General features: G+C 46.3%; 1 protein-coding gene across 1 annotated transcript in view; it reads left to right on the top strand.

The window, feature by feature from the left end:
* The window catches only part of LOC146871717 (retinoblastoma-binding protein 5-like), a 102,694-nt gene that overhangs the window by 36,320 nt on the left and 43,391 nt on the right, over nucleotides 1-22,983 (top strand). Inside the window, exons 4-6 of the mRNA XM_085647922.1 lie at nucleotides 18,137-18,197; nucleotides 18,915-18,923; nucleotides 21,401-21,630. Coding sequence (XP_085504048.1) covers nucleotides 18,137-18,197; nucleotides 18,915-18,923; nucleotides 21,401-21,630 — 300 coding nt within the window. The remainder of the gene's footprint in view (nucleotides 1-18,136; nucleotides 18,198-18,914; nucleotides 18,924-21,400; nucleotides 21,631-22,983) is intronic.

The following is a 22,983-nucleotide window of genomic DNA, read 5'->3' as shown; positions in this document are numbered from 1 at the left end:
GAGCCTTCTAAATATTTGATTTAGGGGGAGTTTAGGGGAGTAGGATGCAGGGCCAATGGGCACCTTACCTGGGGTGACTATACCCTCAATTATGCTACCTTCCTGTGGGAGGGGGCATAGACCTAGCCCTGATTGGAGGAGTCCCCTCATCTTCAAGATGGTGGGGACTGAAAAGTGTGCTTAACTTTGCCTCCGACACCTGAGGAGTGGAGTTGGTCTAAGGTGGGCACACCTCCTAGCCATTCTAAGTTTTCCCCGACGGTTTTTCTGCCCAAAGTAGAGGTGTAAACCGGGGCTGCCATCTGCTGCTAGCAGCAGAGGCTGGGGGCGTTGCCTTTCAAAAGCGACAGGACTGTGAAGCTTCGCCTTTAAGCTCTGGGCCCATCCTGGGGAGGAGGTGTGACACTGCTAGAGGGGTGACTTACCTATACCTTCAGGCACTGCTGGCTGACATGGCACCTAAAAACGTTGTCGTTTTCACCTCCCAGGGGCATGCAAGCTGCAAGGGAAGTAGTATGGTCCTAGTGCAGGTGTCCCAGGAGAACCTCTTCAGCTCCCAGGCCCTAGGTACCCAGCGTACCACTTCTTAGGGCCTTACAGGGGGCAAAAGTACAAATTGTTAATGTTTTTCGGAAGAAGCCCTGGCACAAGGGATATGGTTAGCATGGTCCCTGTTCACTACAATTGAAACCACATCAATGTCCAGGCAAAAAGTGAGGGCAAACCATGTAAAAATTGCCTACATATGCTAGGGCAAGGTGAATCCCTTCCCTATGTTGATCTCTTGGCAACATACTGTAGAGCCATTGTATGTTTTTGATTTATCTGTCGGTGAGCAATACAATTATACATGCCCATTATGGAGTCTCCTTGTCGATTGGTTTGTGATCCCATGGTTTTCTTCTGATGTTAAGGGGCATCCAACGTCACCTAAACTGCACTCCTCCCAGGATAAATGGGGCGTGCATATTTGGCTGGATACAGCAACAAATGCATTTTTGCTTCTCTTTGTGTGAATGTACTCCTGGGTGATTCGTGTGCTATACAAATGCATATGACATAACATATAACCGAACAAGATGATGGAGGCCATTGGATGAGGCAGCCCTGATCATCTGTTAACCTTGGAGCCTGCAATGGAACCTTCCTTTTCTTTCCTCAGTGTTTTACTGTAGAGGGTTATAGTGTACTGTTAGGTGGAGGTGTCCAATTTCTCCATTTGTGTTTGCATGCTGTTCCTCCTAGCATAATACTGCTAGCTCCACCCCTTATGCCTACCTCATTTGTGCCACAAAGTTTCCACCATCTTGACCCGAGTACACATTTCTTCGGAGCTGTTAAGACTCAGCTCAGGAAAGGCTCCTTTGTAGCATCAGTAGCATCAGCGTGACATGTACTGATCATGCAGGATCTGATTGTAAGAGTCCCAAAAAATTTAAATTAAAACATTGCACAGAGGCTTATTGGGCACCTCTATATGATATGTACTGGTGTTTCTGGCCAGATATAGTTTCACTTTTCTCACTGACTGAAAAGAAACTGTATGCTAGTGTAGTTGAGGCAAGGCTTATTCTGAGGCAAGGAGCTACTGATTACTGGATTCCTATCGGATTGAAGGCAGAGCCAGGTCAAGTCTCCTGCTAGAACTGTTTATGTACTGCCATGAGGGAAGAAGGACATTGCTTGCTGTGTAGAGGATGCTGCAGTTTGCCCTGCAGTGGAGCTCCTGCCTCAAAGAAGAGACCAGCAGCTCAACTGCTTGCAAGGATTTGAGGGAGTGTGGGAGCTTCTGAGCGCTCTGTTGTCAGCTGCTGCACAACGAGAGGAACCATTTACACTCCCTGGGGCCCAAATAAAAGAATCAGCACCTGTAGAGCCTTGTGGTGTGACCTCTTTGAGCCCCACTCTATTAGGGTGCCCTTATTGCCTCCACAAACCTTTGGGGAGTGGCTCCAGCCATCACCTGAAATGAAGATTGTAATGAAGGTAGCTAAATGAGACTTTGCTGAGCTTTGTGCTCCAAATTGTTTCTAAATCTGCAGAGCAGTTGTAGATTTACCAGTAGTTGCAACCCTGACTCCTAACTGACTTTGTTCTCCCAAGCCCAATTAACTGCAACTGTAGCCACTCTACCTGTCAGTGTGGGAAAAATGGCAACTACAATTGTCAGTTCTTGATATAAAGCTTTTTTTTAATGCATGTTTGTGGTATGTGTAGCTGTAGATATATATGCTCTGCATACTCCTGCCATCTAGTGTTGGGCTCGGACGTTTGCAAGTTGTTTTTCTTCGAAGAACTCTTTCCAGTCACAAGGTCAGGTGACTCCTCCTTTCGGTGATAGTGCGCATGGGCATCGACTCTATTGTTAGATTGTTTTCCCGCAGAGGGTGAGAATGGAGTTAGTAAGAGTAGAATAGAGATGTCCATGTGTTTATATATAAGTAAGAAACTGCAATAGATACAGGTACCCTGGAAGGCGGGTGGGCGCATGTGAATCTACGGCTCTACATGCCAAGAACAGATGCCTACTGGGTGTGAGAAGTTGGCCTGGCATATGCTGGTCACTAGTTATAGTGGCCACCTTGCACCAGTCCAATTCGACTCTTATGGTAGATAGGTTTAAGACAACCTTTTAAAGAAAGCTATCCTAGTGGTAGCTGTGGAGAGCAGCCTTAAGGCTAAGTCTCAGAGGAATGTAAAGCAGCTTGTTTTACCTTATAATCTCTTGAATTACCAAATGAAAGGACACCACACAGGTATATATATCAAATATATATGTATTTATTTCTAGACACACTCTACTAATCTCTTTATGATATTAGAAGCCAGGTACACATTCAAATATCAACGTTTCACAATAAGTTAAGCACAAATTTGGCTGGGGCCCTAGGGGCGTACCAGACCATATACTAAAAAAATGGGTTAGGAAAGTCGACTTGCAAAATGACAAGGCCTAGGGCCTGTAGAATCGCTTGGGCTTCAAGACTGCAGTGTTAGCAGGTAAGTAACAGGCCCACAGGAGACGCGTGCAGTGTGTGAACACAGACGCGGGTTCCCCATTGATTACAACGGAGCAAGTCGCGGTTTGATTTTTAAAGTTTTAGGATACTTCGAGGAAGTCTACAAGCAAGCCACTTACAAGGTAAGTAATTCGAGGGCAAACACACACTAGGGCACCGGAGTGCACGAGTTACCTCACCCAGGGAAGCCGGGTGCGTAGGTGTCTTTTGGTGTCTGGTCGCGTCGCTGTTTTCTATGGAGACCAAAGAAGACTTGCTGCTTGCGGCGACTGAAGGAGTGTCCAGTCAAATCCAAGGCTGGATTCTGGATGTAGAAGACCTGAAAATTGAAGGGACAGTGTTCACAGTCACTTGCCAGTGACCCGGGGCCAGGAAGATGGATGCACACAGATGTTGGGTGATTCCAGGTCATCAATGGTGTTTTGACTCTTCGCTCACGAGGTCCAGGAGAGGGATCGAAGATGACCAGCAGCTGGATTCGGAGTGTCCCACAACGTCTGCAGCTGATGGCAGTGTCGGCAACCGGATTGGAGCCAACAAGCCTTGGCAAAAGCAAGTGTCATGTAGAGTGAAGAAAGTCGATGGTGCAGACCAGCAAGGTCTGAGGGACTCACCCAGCAAGGGTAAGTGAGGGCAGGCCTGGAGTAACCAGAGGAGCCCTTTGAGTTGAGAAGAAAGTCTTCGAGGGAGCCACTAGCCAATGGGCAAGGGATTGCAAAGATGCCTCTTGAGGAAATGCTTCACAGAAGCCCACGGTCACTCGGGACATGGTAGGCCTCTGATTTTTGCTGCAAAACCTGCTGGTGGCTTGGGCCACAAATGGTCCAAAGCACAAGTTCATTGAATGTCGTGAAGGGGTTGCACTCGACAATAGTGCACAGTTCCCAGGTATTGCAGTTCCTCGTCACTCGTGGGGTCCAGACGCCACAGCTTCGCTGGGGACTCAAAATGGCTGACGAGAAGTCAGGAAATCTACTTCTGGGGTTGCAGGGACTTCGGACTCCGGCGGGAGCGGGAAAGTTTGCAACCGTTGTCTCAGGTTTTGGTGCCTGCCAAGCAGGGGAGTCACTCCTTGACTCCAAGGGAGATTCTTCTGTCTTCCAAAGGTAGTGGAACGTCGAAGGGCCAGGATTCGTCTTGTAAAGCGTCGTCCAGGGTTATCTAACTTGCAATGGCAAGTTGTACCTATCTTATAGTGAAAGAAAGGGAGGGACTAGCTCTATGACCACTCCTCTAGGAGGGTCAGGGGGGTGGATGGTTACACCCACTCCCCTTTGTCCAGTTTCGCGCCAGAGCAGGGGCTGGTAGTCCCTGAACCGGTTTGAGCTGGTATATGCACAGAGGAGCCTACTGCTCCCCCAGTGCAGGACTTCAAAGCACTCTAAGAGTGCACCCACCCAGCTCCAATACACTAAATCCTGTCTGGAAGGTGGTGACACCTCCCTGTGAAAAGGATGCCTTTTGTTGGGCCTCCTCCACTGCGAGTTTCAGTCAGCAGAAGGAGGGCAGCCCAGTGTCTGTGCTGGTGGCATCCATTTTGTGATGCCAGGGCTCTTTCAGATTTCTGTTGTTTTACTACAATGGGTACATGTCATCCCCTCTAGAAAGGTGGGATCATACTCCCACATCATGGACTGATGTGGGGGTATGATTCCAAGATGTTTGACACCAAACACGACATGTTTTGATGCGGTCATTCCAAAGTTAGCATTAACCGGGAGGTTATAATGCACTTAAGAGTATATGGTTTAACCGCATTCACAAACAGCCACAGGGAATAGACCCTGCCAGCTGCAGAGGCACCCCCTCACATTGTAAACCAAGCACCCTGCCCTCAGGATTTATAGGCCTGCCATAGGGGTGACTGATAGGTTTATAGGTGTGTGTATGGTGAGATATAGGAACCTATACCTCAGTGAGGAGTGCTAACACTACCTCACCCAGGCTGCAGTAGCAGGCCTGAGGTGTCAGATTTAGTCTGCTTCCCAGGGGTGGCATAATACATGCTTCAGCCCCTGGTAGGCCTTTAAAGTACCTATGCCCTTGGTACCTAAGGTACCATATACTAGGGGCTCATAAGGCACCACAGTAACCAATCACTAGTGCATCTAATATGCACTCCAAGTCGTTTAGAGAGAACAGAGCGACTGGGGCACTGATTAGCAGGGACCCAGCCTGACTATAGCCAGAAACCAGTGTATACATCAGAAAAAAAGTGGGGGCGACATAAGTGCAGATCCTACTCTCCTACACTGGGTAAGTAACATTTTCCTTCGAGTCCCATGGTATAGTGACTCCTCCTATGACTGGTAATGAGCATGGGCATTGCTCCATTGTTCATTTGTTTTCTTTCCTCTATCTGGTTCGGACGCGTTACTGATCCATTCTGAGTCGATGCTTCGTAGTGTTTGTTGTTTTCTTCAGACTATCCTCTCTCATGGGCATAGACACTTTATCAGCGGTCAGTTTCCCCTCGTTGCGACATCCGTCAGGCTCAGCATCTGGGTTTCCACTGACACCCCAAAAGGGATTTTGTGCCTCTTCTTCAGTTTTGGTTTTCCTCTCCAACGAGGACCACTCAGTGATGTAAAGAACTCCTTTTCAATACTGTCCTCAGTTCAACTCCAAGAATACCTAGACCAACCTCCACCAGGTCTGCAACCTCTGCCTTTTGTTGGAGCACGACAGGGCAGCATGTTCTGCCTGCCTCATCTTCCACTGCTAACCGATCTTAAGGTATCGGTGAACCAGCCCCTCAATTCAGCTCCAAAGTGAGCTCCCACTTGGACTCTGAGACAAAAGGGCAGCAGGATCTGGAGGTGCACAAAGAGGTCATGTCTTCAACAGTGAGTACAAACTCTTTTCCACTGGTTGCACATTAACAGCGTGCACAGGCTGAGCTCTGCCCCAGCAGGGGACAGGTGTTGAACCCCAAAGTCCAACATCAGAACTTCCAGTCTACATCTGCCTGCAGGCCGTGGTCGGCACTGACAGAAGTCCTTGGAGCTGATACAGAGCCATCCTCTGGTACCCAAACCTTTACACCAGCTGTGGACTTTGTCAGCGCCGACAGCTCTGTGAACACAGAAATCAGCTTTGAAGAACCCTTCAGCGCCAAAACATCATCCAGTGCTGAAATTCAACTCCGCGGCGACAAGCTGGAAGACTCACTTAATGTCAAGTCAACCGGCACACAAAGCTTCAGCATCAGCGCGGTCCGAGGATCTGGAGCAGCCCATTCTCCAGCGTTGGAAAGAGCTTGAAGCTCGAAAGAAAAGACTCTTCATCCACCCGCAGACTGGGAAGGTCTCTGCCAAACTTCCTCCCAAGAAGAGGAAATTGACTTTTGCGGAGGAACTTGCTTTGGAGCACTTATAACCACTTAAGCAGAAAAACACGGATCCATATCTCTACCCAGCAAACCCTCCCGATGACATTACCTCCTACCATGAGGTCACCCACAGAACTGCCACCTTCCATAAGGTTGCTCTAAACACTGTTCAGGAAGGCAAAGACTCTCCCACTCAACATAACGTGCTGATTCAGCCTGTGCTCAAAGGCTTGCTCAAACGGCTTCTGACAATTTTAGGGAGCCTGTGAAGGTCAGAGTGGTTACGCCGAGGCTAAATAAATAATACACCTCACTTATTGACCCGCCTTCCATCCGGAGACCACTTTTACCGGACTCTCTGCTGATCCACACTGCGTGCAATTGCGCAAATGCCGAAGGAACTGGCAGTGCCCCTCCACCAGATAAGGAGAGTAAGAAAATTGACACAGGGGCCAAGAGGTTTTCTGTGCAATCTGCCACTCACTGGAGGATTGCTAGCTCAGTTGGCTTACTCATTACAATAGGGCCCACTTAAATGATATGCAGGAACTCCCCCAGCACCTCCCGTAGCAATAGAAACATGTGGCTACAAGCTCGTTTTGGTGGGAAAAATCATTTCAAATGCCACCAGCAGATCAGATGCTGGAAAAGATCAAAGAGATCACAGATTCAGCCAAGGCTGTGGATGCTCGCCAGACTCCTTCCTCCTGGGGTTCCTTTGGGAGGACCCAAGTCATAAGGGGTGACAGGGTCACCTCCCCCTAATACACCTGCCACTTACCAGAGGCTGCAGCAGCAACCTACACAGGGCCACTCTAGGTGGTAGGAGGGTAGGGTGGTTATAAAGAGAACCATTTCAAAGGAAGAGGTAGAGGGGGTGCAGCCAAAGGAGCCCCTGCTAAACAGTGACTCTTTCTCTCCCTTCTACCCGATCACACTTCGCCTGTTGGGCGAAGACTGCGTGGGTTTCTGCCACATAGGGAACAAAAACCTGACCAATGGGTTCTCTATCATAAGGCAAGGGTACACCTTGGAGCTCACTACATATCCCCTACCCCACCCACAAACACACCCTTACCCCAGATAGCAGTGCCCCCTACAAGTGCATATTCTTAAAGCGGCCAGAGAGGCCTTACCACCACACCAGTGCTCCAAAGGGGTACATTCCCCGTATTTCCTTATTCTCAAGAAAGACGAGGCCATCAGGTCTATACTCTACCTCAGGCCCCTCAACGAGTATATCCTGCCAGAGCATTTCCGGTTACGCTACATGATTTCATCCCTCTGCTGCAACAAGGCGACTTCATGACTGCCCTTAATCTGAAGAACACTTATTTCCACATCCCAATACACCCTGCTCTCTGCCGCTACCTGCGGTTTGTGGTAAGTGGTCTAAATTTTCTGTTCAAGCCCTGCCGTTTAGTGTCACTGTGGCCCTCAGGATATTCACAAAATTCCATCCTTTGGTATTTTTATTTTTTTTATTTTAGAGAGTTTTATAAGCGCAAACTTGACCCAAATCGGGTATCAGAGCACTTTACATAGCACCAGTTGCATTCCATGAGGACACATTCATTTTTTGTTAGGCACTGGGAGATTAGGTGATTTGCCCAGAATCACAGGATGTTCAGCGTCATTGCAGAGACTCGAACCCAGGTCCCCAGATTCGAGGTCGACCGCCCTAGCCGTTAGGCCAACTCCTTTCCCCAAGTCTCTCTTTTTCAGGTGGGGCAGCAGCCATGTTTTCCCTTACTTTGAGAACTGGCTGTTAAGAGTGGAAACAGAACTGTGCCTTGCTCACACCCGAGCCACAATTGACCTCTCAATCAGGGATTCACCATCAATATCGTCAAGTCCCATTTTCAACCACTTCTGGTCCATCCCTTCCTGGGTGCAGTTCTCAACAAGGTCCTAGGAAAACTTATCTAAGCCAGGGAAGGGTTCAAGCATTCTAGCTGGTGAAACAACAGCCATCGGTTGTAGGGCCGGCCCTTTCTAGACCCAGTCCTGCAGTGATCATTAGAATGGACGGATTTCTCACTGGATGGAAGGTGCATCTGCAAGATATGACCATTCAGGGCTTGTGGGCTTCCCATCAATAGGGCTTCCACATCATTTACTTAGAATTGCAGGCCATTCAACTAGCTCTCATGGCCTCCTTATTTATTTATTTATTTATTTATTTATAAACAGATTTTATTGGGTTTTAAACAGTCTTACAATAATGGAATTCTGATTACAATTAAAATGAGGCAAAATCCCTTGGCGTAGGAGTCCATTACTTCCTGTTGTGGACTGGAAATTCGCTTTGGTGGGCCTATTCCCATCCCTGGCAACCCCCTACGTAGTGGTAAAACAGTATAATTATCTATTAGTCCACAGAGTTCGCATCCATTAGTCCTCGTATTTGCTGTTCAACATTAACCCATCAATAACTAGCCCCCCACCCTCTCCTCCACTCAGGCGTGTCGCGTATAATTAACCTTGTATCTTTTTACACCAGGGTTGTTCTATGCTTTGCTCTGCCGTCCGCCATAGTGGATCTGTATCGCTGGGTTATCAGTTGGGGGCAATTGAACCAGTCTGCTCGTGTTAATATTTGGTAAGCAGCTGGATTTAGGGTGAGGGGTTCAATCTGCATTGTCAGGGGCCTCCTCTATTAGGCTGTCATCCCTCTCCTCATCTGGGTCTCTCATGGCCGCCTTATGTCAGATTTAATGCAAGGTAGTCCCTATCAAAACAGACATGACAGCCATGTATTACCTTCAGAAACAAGAAAGCACGCACTTGCAGCAGTTGTCAGCGTTAGCCCAGAATATTTGGCATTAGGCACTTCACCTCAACATAACACCTTTTAGCAGAATGCCTTTCGGGAGTGGACAAAGAGTTTGCAGACCTGCACATCTAGATGCCACAGTAAGACCACGAGTGGGCATGCCACCTGCAAGTTCTACTCCCGTACATCCATCTTTGGGGGTTCCCCAAAGTAGATCTCTGCAACACCCAAAAACGCTGAGTGCCTAAGCTTCACCTCTAGGTTCCCACAGTCCATGGGTAATGCACTATGAATAACTGGTCAGGGATATTTGCCTATGCTTTTCCACCTCTTCCACTTATTCCGTACGTGATTCGGAAGCTTCGCAAACATTCATCATCATCATCCTGGTGGCTACCACCTGGGCCAAACAACCCTTGATTACAGCTCTTCTCAACTTATATGTAGTTCACCACAAGAAACTGCCCAGCCGTCTTGACCTGCTAACACCCAACCAAGGCCCGGTCAGGAATCCGAAACTCCAGACTGCTCAATCTTGCAATTTGGCTCTTGAGGTCTTGGATTTTGGTTACCTGAAACTGCCCCCAGAATGCACGTTCATCCTTAAATAAGGCCCATAGGCCCAACCTCACAGGCCTGTTATGCGACCAAATGGAAAAGGTTTATTCATTACTGCCTTTCCAAAAGCATTGATTCGCTAAAACCAGCAGTGCAGGACATAGTCTGTTATTTGCTTCATCTTCTAACATCAGGTCTTACCTACACTTCTATTCATCCCCACTTGGCTGCAGTTGCAGCTTACCTACAAAACAGGAAGCACTTCTTTTTTCGGGGTCTCCGTCATCAAAGCCTGTAAGGAAGTACTCAAATGAATTATCCTGCCCAGGGTGCCCTCACCAATCTTAGACCTAACTCGACTCATGGGCTCTCCTTTTGACTCCCTCCATTTCTGCCCCCTCCAATACCTCTCTTGGAAGGCTGCCTATCTCATTGCAATTACATCTTTGATGCTTTTGAGCAAACTTAATACTGTTACCTTAGAAGAACCTTTCTGTTAAGTCCATGTCAACAGAGTCCTTAAGGGGGTTCCACCTTCTATCTTAATCCGACCATTGAGCTTCCAGTATTTTCCTCACGGCCAGACTCCATAGCACAAAGGGCCCTCCACACACTGGATGTCAATCAGGCCCCTATGTACTACATTGACAGGACTAAGACATTTGGCAAAACTCAACAACTTTGTTGCTTTCTCTACACCACACAAAGGCCACTTTGTTTTGAAGGTGGGCAAAGCCAGATGGCTTGTCAAGTGCATTCAAATTTGGTACACTAGAGTCAAAAGAGAATTGCCTGCCCCATCCAGGCCCAACTCTACCAGCAAAAAGGGGGCATTGATGGCCATTTTTGGCAAAATACCCATAGCTGACATATGTACAGCAGTTAACTTGGTCCACTCCACACACCTTCACCAAGCGCTACTGTGTGGATGTCTTAATCACGCAAACACAAAGAGGTGGCGAAGTGAGCTAAAGAATGATGATGGATTTAACCCAGATCTGAGACTGGGGATGAGTGTCTGAAAAGTTTCTGCGCTCCGTCCATCATCTCCTTGTGTTTGTGATGTCTTAATCACGCCAACAAGCAAAGGTTGCCCAGGTTGTCTTACGTACCCTTTTTCAGTCTTCTGCAACATCTTCTTGCTGGCCACCGCTTAGGGGATAATTCCTTTATAGTCTATGTAGCATATGTGCATCTACAGCTACACATGCCACGAACAGAATATGTTACTTACCTTATAAGCATCAGTTTGTGGCATGTAGTGCTGTAGATTCACATACACCCTCCTCCCTAGAAGCCTCTGGTAATGGCAGGTGTCTTTTTCTCTTTTTCTTTTTGCATCATCCTCTCTTTCTTTTTATGGCCAGGGAGGCACCGATGTCCCATGGATGGCAAACCTCCGCCACTCCACACGCCTGCCCGGCACATATCCCACAAAGTCCAGGCCTGAAACATCCAACATCTTGGATTTGAGACTGTAAGATCTCTTGGCCATATTTATTTTCACACACTAAAATCTGTTTTATCAGTCAGCAAAATTTGTACAGTAAACCCATTATTTACATATTGCTTTCATGTGAAAACCTAACCTTAAGAGAATCTAATGATTTGGAGTCAAATAACGATAGAACATTTTGTTCTGTGCAACCAGCAACATAACCATTCTTGATTGACATCATGACTGCTCCAGTGACCCTTCCTGTTCAAACCCCCAGTTCAGAGAATGTGACCCTCTGTATGGGAGATCTCAACCTTCTCTCTTCCCATCTGAAACTCTTGTGCAGGGCGCCTGGCTAAACTTAGGATACTAACCCCGGCTACCCCCTACAACCAAAGTCCCTTCCCTCCCAAAAGGCATGTGCTAGTTCGCTCCAGCTGTGCCACGCAGGTGGTGGACAGTTAAGGACCGCGTGTCAGCAACCACCCCTAACCCCCGGTGCCAGTGCAACCTCCTTCGACTTGCTAGCAGGTTCTCCGAGAACATTACCCTGCTGTGATATGTTTACTCCATCCTGCAAGAAAAAAGGCTCCCCTTTGATGCAAACATGAGGAATAAGTTACAGAATTTGTGTGTTCAAAAACTCACCACCCTTTCTGTTTAACCGCTTTACCGATTCATTGAAAGCCCTCACTGACTTACCACCTCTCCAACTCATCCTTGATACAATGTTGGACCACGCTCTCATGGCACCCAGGAACCTCTTCCGGAGCCAACACATCTCGGAGACAATCCATTCAAATAAGTCTTTGCGTCCTAAGTCAGCCAAGTCATCCCCTTCCAAATCCACAGTTACCTCCTCCAGGAGCAGAAGCCTCTGGGGCATTCTGTTCTGTGCCGTTCTCAGATTTGCTAAGTGCAACCCCTCCTTGACCACAAAATGTCAGCTGGAATACAACACTTCTTGCCCCATGTTGCATAGTACCCGGACGAATAAAATGCCTTTACAAGCCTAACTTAGGAGTGGCCCAACACCAGTACCTCTTGAACATCTCTCCCCCTCACGTCAACATTAACGGGACTGGAGTATTATTCAAGATTAGCCACGTGGTGGGACAGCCCAGGGTATCCTAATTGCCTTAAAGATGTGCTGGTCATACCATTAAAAACAGCAGGCTTAACAACATGGGGAGACTTAACTGAAGATGGCTCTTTACTGCCTTGGGCAACTCTAAATGATAAAATCGAAGGTGGTATGTCAAGATTTAAATACATACAGCTAAAAAGTTGGTCCCAGAATCACAAAAAGCCTATTGGTTTAGGTAATGATCTTGAAGAATTCCTGGTCAAAAAGCCACCTGGCAAGAAGGATGTAGCCTTTTTTTATTGGGCAAGTGAGGGTGCAATAGATGGATATTTCAGATTAGCCGGTGAATTATGGGATGAGCTGATTGTGGATGGGGATAATATTGACTTATGGCAGATTTCATACAACATCCTGTTTTCCGTTGCGATGCCAGCTTGGCTGAGGAGAAATCATTACTTCACAACGCATAGAGCTTATTTGTCCCCTGCCAGACTCTCCAAGATGTCTAATGATCCACCAGGAAGATGTAAAAAATGCAATAAGGAAAGTGTACCAGACACACATATGTTCTGGTCTTGTCCAGACATTTTTGAATTCTGGCAAAAGGTGTCTTCCACTCTGTCTTCTATTTTAGAACAGCCAGTTCACATCACCCTTAGCCTAATAATCTTTTGTATTCAAATGGAAATCACTGGACACTCTAGGAGCTTTCTTTTCTTTGCAATTCTGCTGGCTAGATGAGAAATATGCAAAAAATGGGCAGAGGCTTCGCCTCCCATATATTCAGAATGGCTTTTATCAGTATATAAAACATCGATAATGGATTTAGCTAGACTAAAAATAGTAAAAAGAAAGCAACTTGGGACGGTTTATTAACCCCTTCCCCGCTCATGACGGAACCGTTCCGTCATGAGCCACGGTTGCCGTGTGCTCATGACGGAACGGTTCCGTCATGACACGCCCGTTGGCGGCCGCTCCGCCTACGCGGCGCTGTTTCCCCGCCTGTGCGGGGGGACAACGCAAATGGGCGGAGTCATGACGGAACCGTTCCGTCATGAGCACAGCTCAACTGTGGCTCATGACGGCGCGGCTCCGTCATGAGCACAGGCCCACCGCGCTGCCCCCCTGCCCCCCCCAGCGCTGCAGCGGAATGTCCGCAGCAGCGAAGGGGTTAAAATGGCATCCAGCACATACAGCAGAATAAATAACCTATCATTCCTTTTCATATACTTTGTCCTATGATTAGGCCTCGCAGAATGCTCCTTGACCGAGATGGCCGGATCCCCCTCCGTATCATTGGGTCAACAGGTAATAGTGTTCGGAGGTGGATTCTGTCCACAACTCTGGTCTCTGGTTTTATTAAAATCGGAAGAGAGCATGACCACCCTCTTACAAACAGCAAGAGGTTAGCAACAGGTCGGATGCAGATGAACCACTGGTAGGTTGGCGAAAGGGCAATACTCCTAATTTAAGAAACCTACCTCTCCATAGTGAGTAACAGTGGAGACCTGCAGATTACCAGTTTGCTGGGGTCAGAGGCTAATGAGGAAAAAAAAAATTTTTTTAAATAAATAAAAATAAAAAACACTTCTTGCCCCATGTTGCATAGTACCCGGACGAATAAAACACCTTTACACGCCTAACTTAGGAGTGGCCCAAAACCAGTACCTCTTGAACATCTCTCACCCTCGCGTCAACAGGAGCCAATGGATTATCAGGTAGCATCATCACATTCTTGTGCTTTCCACCTGCATCAAAATGAGAATACCGTAAAGGAATGAGAAAGATTAATGCCAGAAAGCTCATACCTTGTTCAATCTTATATTGTGCTTGTAACAGTCAGACCTTCACCTGCCAGTCTGTTTCATGATTCTCTTCCTAAACCCCTGCCTTTAGCCGCGGTGGCTGCACCAATCCTAAATGAATGAGAGCTGTACTCTGCCGGATCTAAACCCGCTAACGTCAAGGCCATGGTGAGGATCCTGACAAACTGGAACTTTGTGAGTGGCTTCCTGCCCTCCTGTACCAAAATGGTGCCCACGGCCACCTGAGCCATAAAGGCCTCTAAATTTGCTAATGGACAGCACTCATTCCCTGGAGCCCCGTGCAGCATTATATGTTTCCCCCTACCCATCTTGTCGGTCTTGGAGCGAGAGATGGTGACAACCAGTGAACCATTTGGCCATTAAATATCTTGTTATTGCGAGCCACTACACTTCTTCTTGCTGCTTGCCACAAGCTCCCCTACTCTTAGTGCCCCGTAGAATGCCAGGGAGAAAGCTACCCTGAAAAGGTAGTGACCTGCACACTTTTCCTAGGGTGCCAAAGATATTTGCCAGTATTTTGGTGTCTATGGGGCGCCTGGAATCTAGTCTGGCCCCCCTCCAATCCCTGCCAGCCTAGTAGCACACGTTGTACCAGGAAAACCTTAATCCCATTTGTTTGCCCAAGCATTTTTGCAAAAAAGGAAACTGCTGCGGTGTATTGCCTGGCGTACAACACTTGTCGACCTTCACTTCTCAAGATCTACTGAAATGCAGTTACTGAGTTAGGCAAAAACAACTCCCCCACCCCATTGCTTCCTTGAAAACTGCGACATGAGTAAAATACTCCCTCATAGGCACGCATCTTCCTGGAAGCTAAGCTGGCAGCCACGAGGACTGGTAGGCTGGGGCACTAAGCCATCAAAGTTGTTCTAGGAACGGTGAAGGGAAATCTGCTGCTTCTGGGTGGTGCTTCTTGATGGCCTGCATAGTAAAACGAGACAGAGCATCTGCTGCATTGTTCAATGCACTAGGCACAGGTTTGGATTGAAATATGAAATTCTGCCTCAAACAAAGTAATATAATTTCCTTCAATAGTATCAAAATCATCTTGCACTTGTCTGCTTGTTGGTTTATGCATTCAACTACAGTTATGGTATCTGACCAGAATACTCCTGATCGATTGCGAAACTGCTTTGGCCAAATTGTGAGGGCCTCCAGGATAGGATAAAGCTCCAAGAACCCAATGCTCGTCATCAACCCAGACTCAACCCAGTCTCTTGGCGGCCACTGTTGGGCACACCTAGATGCCCCAAGAGGGTGCTAAAACCCACGCTGCCTGCACAATCTGTTAACAAACCTAATTCCTTATTGGTCTTTGTGTCGCTTTGCCATATCACTGAACCATTGAAATCCCTAAAAAATGCCTCCCAGATTCTCATGTCCTGTCGCACTTCACTTGATAACCTAGTATAATGGTGTCTCGACTTCAGGCCAGACATGGCCTGCGCAATTGACTTGGAGAATGGGCGGACTATGGATAGGATACCCAAGGCAAAATTCAACTGTTCTACTACCACCTGTAGCTGATGAAGTGTGACCTTCTTGGCCTCCAAATATTCTTCTAATGTCTTTAAAAATGCTGTGACTTTCTCCTGGGGATGCCTGGACATGCCTGCCTTCAATTCCTATTCTATCCCAAAGAATTCAATAGTTGCAGCTAGTCCACATGTCTTTGGCTGTGCTAGGGGTACCCAAAACATTCCCATTAGTTCCTGAAATGACTCCAAAGCCCTCCCATCCCACAGCCTATAGTTCCTGGGGGACACAGAAACAGGAAATCATCCAAATAATGCAGTACCTATAGGTTCCCCGACCTCCGCCAGAATACCCCCTCCAAGAAAGTACTAAACTTCTCAAAGTAAGCACAGTAGACCGAACAGCCCATGGGCATACATTTGTTGAAGAAGAGCCTTAAAATTAGAAATCAAGTAAATGGAAATCATTATGGTGCACTGGCAGCATCTGAAAGGCAGATTATATGTCTGCCTTCTCTAGCTATGCACAAAGTCCCAGCTCCTGGAGTATTGTTCGCGCCTGATCTAAGGGAGGCGTATTTGACTGAACATAAAGGTCCAGCAATAGCCTTGTTGCCAGACTGAACTTTAGGCACTGACAAATTATGTATCAAGTGGTACTCCCTGTATCTTTCTTCAGAACCACCCATAACGGGGAGCACACAAATTTCTCCTGGGGGATGGATTTAAATGGACCTGCAACCCTCCCAGATTCCTTTCTTTTAGCATCTTATTTCTGGCAATCTTAAGATTAGCCGAAGCGATTGCTGATTTTTTCCCTGTGCTGTGGCTGTGTTGCTCTTGAGTGTTGAACCATGTCACCATTGCCTGCCAATTAATCTGGGAGGGAGCCTTGATCAAAAGTGGGTGTTCAGTCTTGCTTTCTGTGCCCCTATCCGTTGTTTTTTTTTAAAAACACGTGTATTCTGGATGCAAAGATTGCCTGCAGAATGAACAGCAGTGTTTGAATTTGCATGTCCCCGAGGCTCTAGAACAGTTTTTCCTGTTAACGTCCCAGCATGACACCCCCCATATGAGTAGTTGCCCCTGAGACCTCCCGAAAGGGCTGGCTTGGGGCAACATCATGCTTTCGCGGCTTCATAAAGCGTACCCAAGTGTTCTCATCAATCTGATCCCATGCTAGGATGGATCTAGTAGCCTGTGTCCTCCTAAATTCCTTGTCATCGTCCCTCCAAGCATTTCCCCCAAATTCATCATGCGCACATACTATCCTATTCTGGTAGCACACCAATTGTGCACCATGGGTCCTAACTCGCTCTGCCATGATAGCCTGGAAAACCGTGAAGTCCTTGACCCAGTTCATCACTGTTTCTTCAACCTTCTTCCTCTACAGCCAATGCCCACAATCCCTAGAAAGCGAGCACTCCCTACATCGTTTGCCCTCCTCTTGCTCCGGCCTCTCTAAAGTTAGTTTGCTTGTTTCCACATAAATTCCTTCCAAATCTCTTCTTTGACATCATCCGGTACATGCCTGCCTAATTGATCATGCTTGGCAATAGTGTAACCGTACCTGATGGGGTTGTATCTGTGAAAGCACTGGGGCCCTGTCTGCCGCCGACAATGAGTTCACCACACTACTTGTGTGTGACGTACCAGCAAACACTGCCTGAGTCACCTACCAGGATGGCTATTGATTCTGCATACCAAGTCCAGAGGCTTCAAAGCCTGTGTTGATAAGTGACCCCGGCTTCCCCTAGACCTGGGAGATTGCATCCCCTGCCCTTGAGGTCCATTTGGCACTAGGACAAGCTGGAAAATTAACTATGCAGTAGGCATTTTGCACCACCAGGCTAGTGAGACCCCTAAGGTGGGCTGCCGGATGTGCTCCACAAATAATGATTAGGAACTTTGGGATAGGGTAATGCCCACTCCTCACAGGAAGTGAAAACTTCCAAAGGAATGCATTTCTGCTTTAACCTCATAAGCTATCTTACTAGCCCATATCTTGAATTATTTTAAACAGAAATGAAAACTGTACTCTTCCAACAATGCCTCCTCAACGGCCCTGTTACCATCTCCTCTTTTTGGCTTATTCTCATCGTAAATTCAAAGTAAGAAACAGTAATACTTGCTATATTCATTATTACGCAACATGTGCACAAGTGTAGATAGGAATGCAATCTTATTCTACATTCCAATGATTCAGGGAGACTCTTCTTCTGTGTTTCTTCGCCTATAGAATGGACTTGCGTCCACACTGATTGAGACTTACCAATTTCATGGTCCCACATTCGAAACCATTTCTCCGTATCCTATTACAAATTGTTCACTACCTTTATTTACCTGCACTATACATATAGAATTTCTCTGCCTCTGTTTTTGATATCTTAAACTATAATCAGTCTTGACTCCCACCCGCAGTAACTATTATGTATAGTGTACATAGTACTGCAGCATATGCTTTAATTTATCCAACAAAATTCAGTGCTTTGAAACCCATGGGGGTAGGGGTGCAAGTCCATGCTATATAAAACCCCTCAATAAATAAAATATACAGCACCCTTGTACATACCCATGCTTTCCCTTGTAGGTTGGGTGCACATCATTTCATTATTTCATTTTCAGGTGGAGACGCAGCTGAGGACGAAGAGGTGGATGTTACCAGTGTGGAAGAGCTAAGAATATTGTTGGGAAAATTTTCAACTCAAACTTGACTCACCTGTACATTGGTAATACTTCCCTGCTCCGAGAGGCACACCACCCATAAAGTAACTCTTACTAGCTCTCAGACGCACCCCTTCCCCAGAGTTTGAGAAGCACACCTGACCCATTATAGCCTTTCCCATCTCTGAGAAGCACCCCTACACCATAGCAATCCTTCCCATCTTTGAGAAGCATACCTGCTCCTTGGTAATCCTTCCCAGCCGTGTGAAGCAGGCCTGTCCACAGTAGCCTTTCTTTGCTCTAAGAAGTAAACCTGGAGTATAGTAGCCCTTTCTAGCGCGGAGAAGCACAATGACCATTTCAACCTGCCCACAACAGGCTTATCCCTTCTTTCATGGCTCTAAGAAGCACACATAAGCCATGTGATCTTATCCATTCTGCCAAGTACACTCAAACCATGGCAACCCTTTTAGGCTCTGAGAAGCACATCAACCCCATGGTGTTTCTTCACAGCTCTGAGAAGCTCACTTGACCATGGTCACCTTTCCAAGCTGTAAGAAGCACATCTTCTCACACAGTAATAGTTGCCAGCTCTGAGACACACACCCGCACAGTGGCAACCATTTGATTCTCTAAAGAACTGATCTTCCCCCTATGATAATCCTCCCAGTTCTGAGAAACATTCCTAAGCAATTTCATCCTTGCTCGTCAGAGTAACACTCATCCCTTCCTTCCTTAGCTGTGAGACGTACACATGCCCATTTGCAGCCTTATCTTTCTCTCAGAGCACTCCAGCTTCTCAAAGCATTACCCTGCTCAATAAAGCACACCTGCTGTGTGGTAGCACTAGCTTCTAGACCATGGGTGTCTAACAGGTTAATTGTGATCTACCATTAATTCGCTGCTTCCCTCTATGTAGCTCCCCGTTTGCCTAACAGCTGGTTTGAAAATATGCAGCTGCCCTTTTCCAAAGGCAGCACTTTGAAACGATGTGCACCCCGTTCTGAGAGACCGGGGAAGCTCACGGTGCATAGTGCCCTCTTCAAAAAATGTTCTTTCTCTTTCTTTTTTTTACTTCTTTCTATTTCTCCTTGCTTTAACCCCCATTCCTTGGATCCTTGTCTTCCTTTTATTTCTAGACTGTTTTCCCATCTGTATTCACTTTTTCTCCCCTCTTTCTTGCGTTTCCTCCTTTCTCACTCTTTCTATGTTTTGAGTTCTTCTGTTTTTCCCTCTCTTGTCTTTTCTTTTCTTCCTTTCATTTCGTTCTTGCTGTTTTTCTCTCTACTTTTTTCTTTCTTCTCCTTTTTTACCTGTTGTTCCTTATTTCAGTTTCTTTCCCGTTCTTTTTTCCTTTACTTTTTTCTTGCTCAATCCTTCCTAATTATTATTTGTTTTATTTTCTTCTTCCTTGGCTGTCATTCTCTCCATTTTCTTCATTCTTGTTTTAACTTTTTTTCTTATTCTGCTGCTCTTTTGTTTGACTTCTTTCTTTTCCTGCTTCGATCTTCCTTTCCTTTAATTCCCTTTTTTGGTTTTTGACTTTTTCCTTTATTTCTTTCATTCTTCCATGTTTCTGCAGATTTCTTTTCTTTCTTACTTTCTATTTTTATGCTTGTTTGTTTTTTCTACTTCATTTCTCTTTCTTCCTTCATTGATTTCCATTTCTCTCATTTTCTTTCATTTGCTCCTTTCCTGGTCTCTCTTTTCCTTTTTGCTCGTCTCCCCTTTTGCCCCTTTTGTGATAAGGCTATTTATTGTAACCGTGTTGTAATGCTCACTGAAGAACAACTGGGGATACTCGAGTCAAGGTGTTTAAGTTGTGTACCCTTTCAGAATCCTTATGTTGAGCAGTGGCATTGGAATGCTTTCAATGATCTAAAGTAACTCTCCCTATAGAAAAGGTTGGAGAGCCCTGTTCTAGACTGAAAGCTGGATAGACTTGATTCATTTTCGTAGCCTTGGGAAACACACCCAGCCCTTAGTAATGCTACCTATTATCTTGGTCCCCATCCCGGTGGTCTTTGTGCTGTTGGATAAACCTGCACTGCCCACAGAAGTACTTTGCCCTTAAGAAATGTGTTGACCTTCCTAGCCTTAGCAGTACACCCTACCTTCGTAAACGTAACCAGTTTTGAGAAGCAGTCCCATCCCTGGGTAACCTTGCACATCCCTTTGCTAAATGTACCCAGCGCTGAGAACCAGCCCCACATCTTGGATACTGTGTCTATCTTCTAGAAGCACACCTGTCCATCCCCTTAGTAATGTTACCAAGCTCAATTGTCCCTTGGCAGTCCTTCTTAGCCTATCCAATTCTTGGTAACCATATCCAGTTCCTAGAACCACACCTGTCACTTGGTATTCCCACCCAGCTGACCTGGATCGTTACCCAGCAATGAGACAAACACCTGCCTCCCAGGAACTCAAAACATCTCTGAGAACCACCTAAACCAATCCATAGTGACCAAATGCAAAACAGATCTTTTAGAGTGATTAGTGTGTGATTGCCCAGGAATCAGATCTCTTAACGATTTGGTTTGCCCATTTTATCTACCTGTTCAAATCAGGATTCAGGTTAAGGTCCTCGTAATTGCTCAGAAGGCAGTTTGGGAGAAAGGTATGCTTTTGCTCCATCTTAATAAAATGCTACTTAAGCTTCAGATCAGCAGCAGGCTTATTTCAGAGGCCAGGCTGTGGAATATCTCATCAGGAGAACTTAGAGAAGAAAACGTAGTCAGTTTCCTCCTTCAAGACACATTTGTTTAAGGAGGACTACTTTTTGACCCATGCCCTCATCACTACAACAGTCCATTGACCTCTTACCCACACATCAAACAGACCTTGTACATGGATTAAGTCACAGAAATATTCTTCATGGATTTGAAAAGCTGTGCTCCTCTGCCTGAGCATTGCCATGGGTGTTCTGCAGCTTGTCTTCTGAAATTGAACATATGGTGTGTCTTCTGACAAGATTCATAGTTTCATCAATGCGCAAAAGGGTAGCAGATGCACACCAATTTTATCGATTTTATCAATGTGCTCAAATGTTTATTCAGTTTATTTCTGCTTGTAAGCATTTTTTTGTGGCTGTGCGATCGGAAACGCAGTACCAAGTTGCTGTGAAGGGTTTTGAAGATTCATAGTTTGCCTGCAAGACTTGTGCCATTTAGTTGACCGCAGTGTGAAGCGAGGACTTTACCCAAATTATTTTTATGTATATTGCAGTGACGAGGAGCTGGAGGACCTAAAGTCCTTGCTCTACCTACCTATCGCCCCTGAGGTAGAGGATCCGGAGGAGAACCCCTATGGGCCACTGCCTGAGGCTGGTCAAGTGCCTGTCGGTGAGGAGGAAGTGGCCCCAGATAAGAAGAGGCCAGTCTCAGTTGATGGTTCGCAGCCACCCAAAAAGAAGCCAAAAACCACTACTATTGATCTAGTTGGAGTGCCTAATGATGGTAAGTGCGATCCACTTCAACCAAGATGAGCGTTGCCACCCAGGCTCTTAACAGCTGCCATGACTTTCTTTTGCTAGATTACTGCCAAGTCAACCTCGTTGTGTATAAGGAAAGCAAACACTTATGTAACTGGTTCTTTATTGTGAACACATGCAGAACTTGACCTGCTGCTGACTGTTTTGTACCTCTTCTCTGTGTGAAAGAATAGTGTGCATTGCTGTTGCTCATGTTGTAAGTGTTGTTTTGTGCGGTTCCTGCCTGTGTTGTACCTATTGTGTGGATGTAAAGTCTTTATTGCTGGTGTCTGTGTTCTTCTTGTTCACCTTGTGTGAGGAAAACCTCATCTGCTGCTGACTGCTACCGTCGAGTGTGTGAGAAGCTAACCCATGCTGTACTAGTTGCCTTTCTGGAACTATTCTAGATTCATTTACTGTGCGTCCCCTGTCATCTAATAGTTGGATTCGGAAAAAATATCTTGGTTGCTTGTCCAGATTCTTTTTGGTGTGATCATAATGTTGTCTAGTGTCTGCAACATCTCCCCTCTCCACACTATAGATTGTACTTTTGTATTGTTTTATCCACTATCGAATTCAGAACCATGTGTATCAACAAGCCATAAGAGTTACTCTTTTTGGTGATTGGATACCTTCACTACCCCAACAAGTGTGGCTTTTGTAGTCCGGAACTTAGTGAATTTGGTATGGATCCATTGAGGCAGAAAAAAGTCTGGAACTTAATTTGTTGGTGACTGAGCATTTTCAATGCCTTGTTGGGCTTTATAATCTTTAGAGACCCATTGATCAAATCCTCGAGGATCACTCATAGCCATTTTTAGGTCTCGGCCTGACGTAAGCAGCGCATGAGCTGCTCTCGTCTTATGAGGCTTCTTGGAATCGATACGATTCCAGAAGCCTCATCTCAGCTCCGCCTTAAGTTTTGATTCGTGCGTGTCGTTTTGCATCACGAATTATGCCAAAGGTAGTGCAATGATTGCACTGAAGGCATGTCAATAGGTGCTTGTTACCACCCTGTCTCCTTTAAGCCCCGCCCACCGGGATTTGATCTTTTACTTGCGGCGGGAGACAGTGTCTCCTAATTAGCCGCTACGCACTTTTTTGTGATCATTCACCTTTGGCAAAGGCAGGCTTGTTTATAATTGCATCACGCTTTCACTTTAAGTGAAAGCGCGATGCAATTATAAACACGCGGCTGCCTTTGCCAAAGCCGAGCTTTTTATGTATTTTTTCTCTTCAGTTGCACATTTGTGGGAAAATCTCACGTTGAAAGTATGCTTTATATGTCCGCTCCATCACATGTGCATTTACCTCCTTACCACAGTACACAAGATAGACT

Source organism: Triturus cristatus, chromosome 1_1 (genome assembly GCF_964204655.1).
Source record: "Triturus cristatus chromosome 1_1, aTriCri1.1, whole genome shotgun sequence".
Classification (NCBI taxonomy): Eukaryota; Metazoa; Chordata; class Amphibia; order Caudata; family Salamandridae; genus Triturus; species Triturus cristatus.
This window is presented reverse-complemented; position numbering and strand designations above follow the sequence as displayed.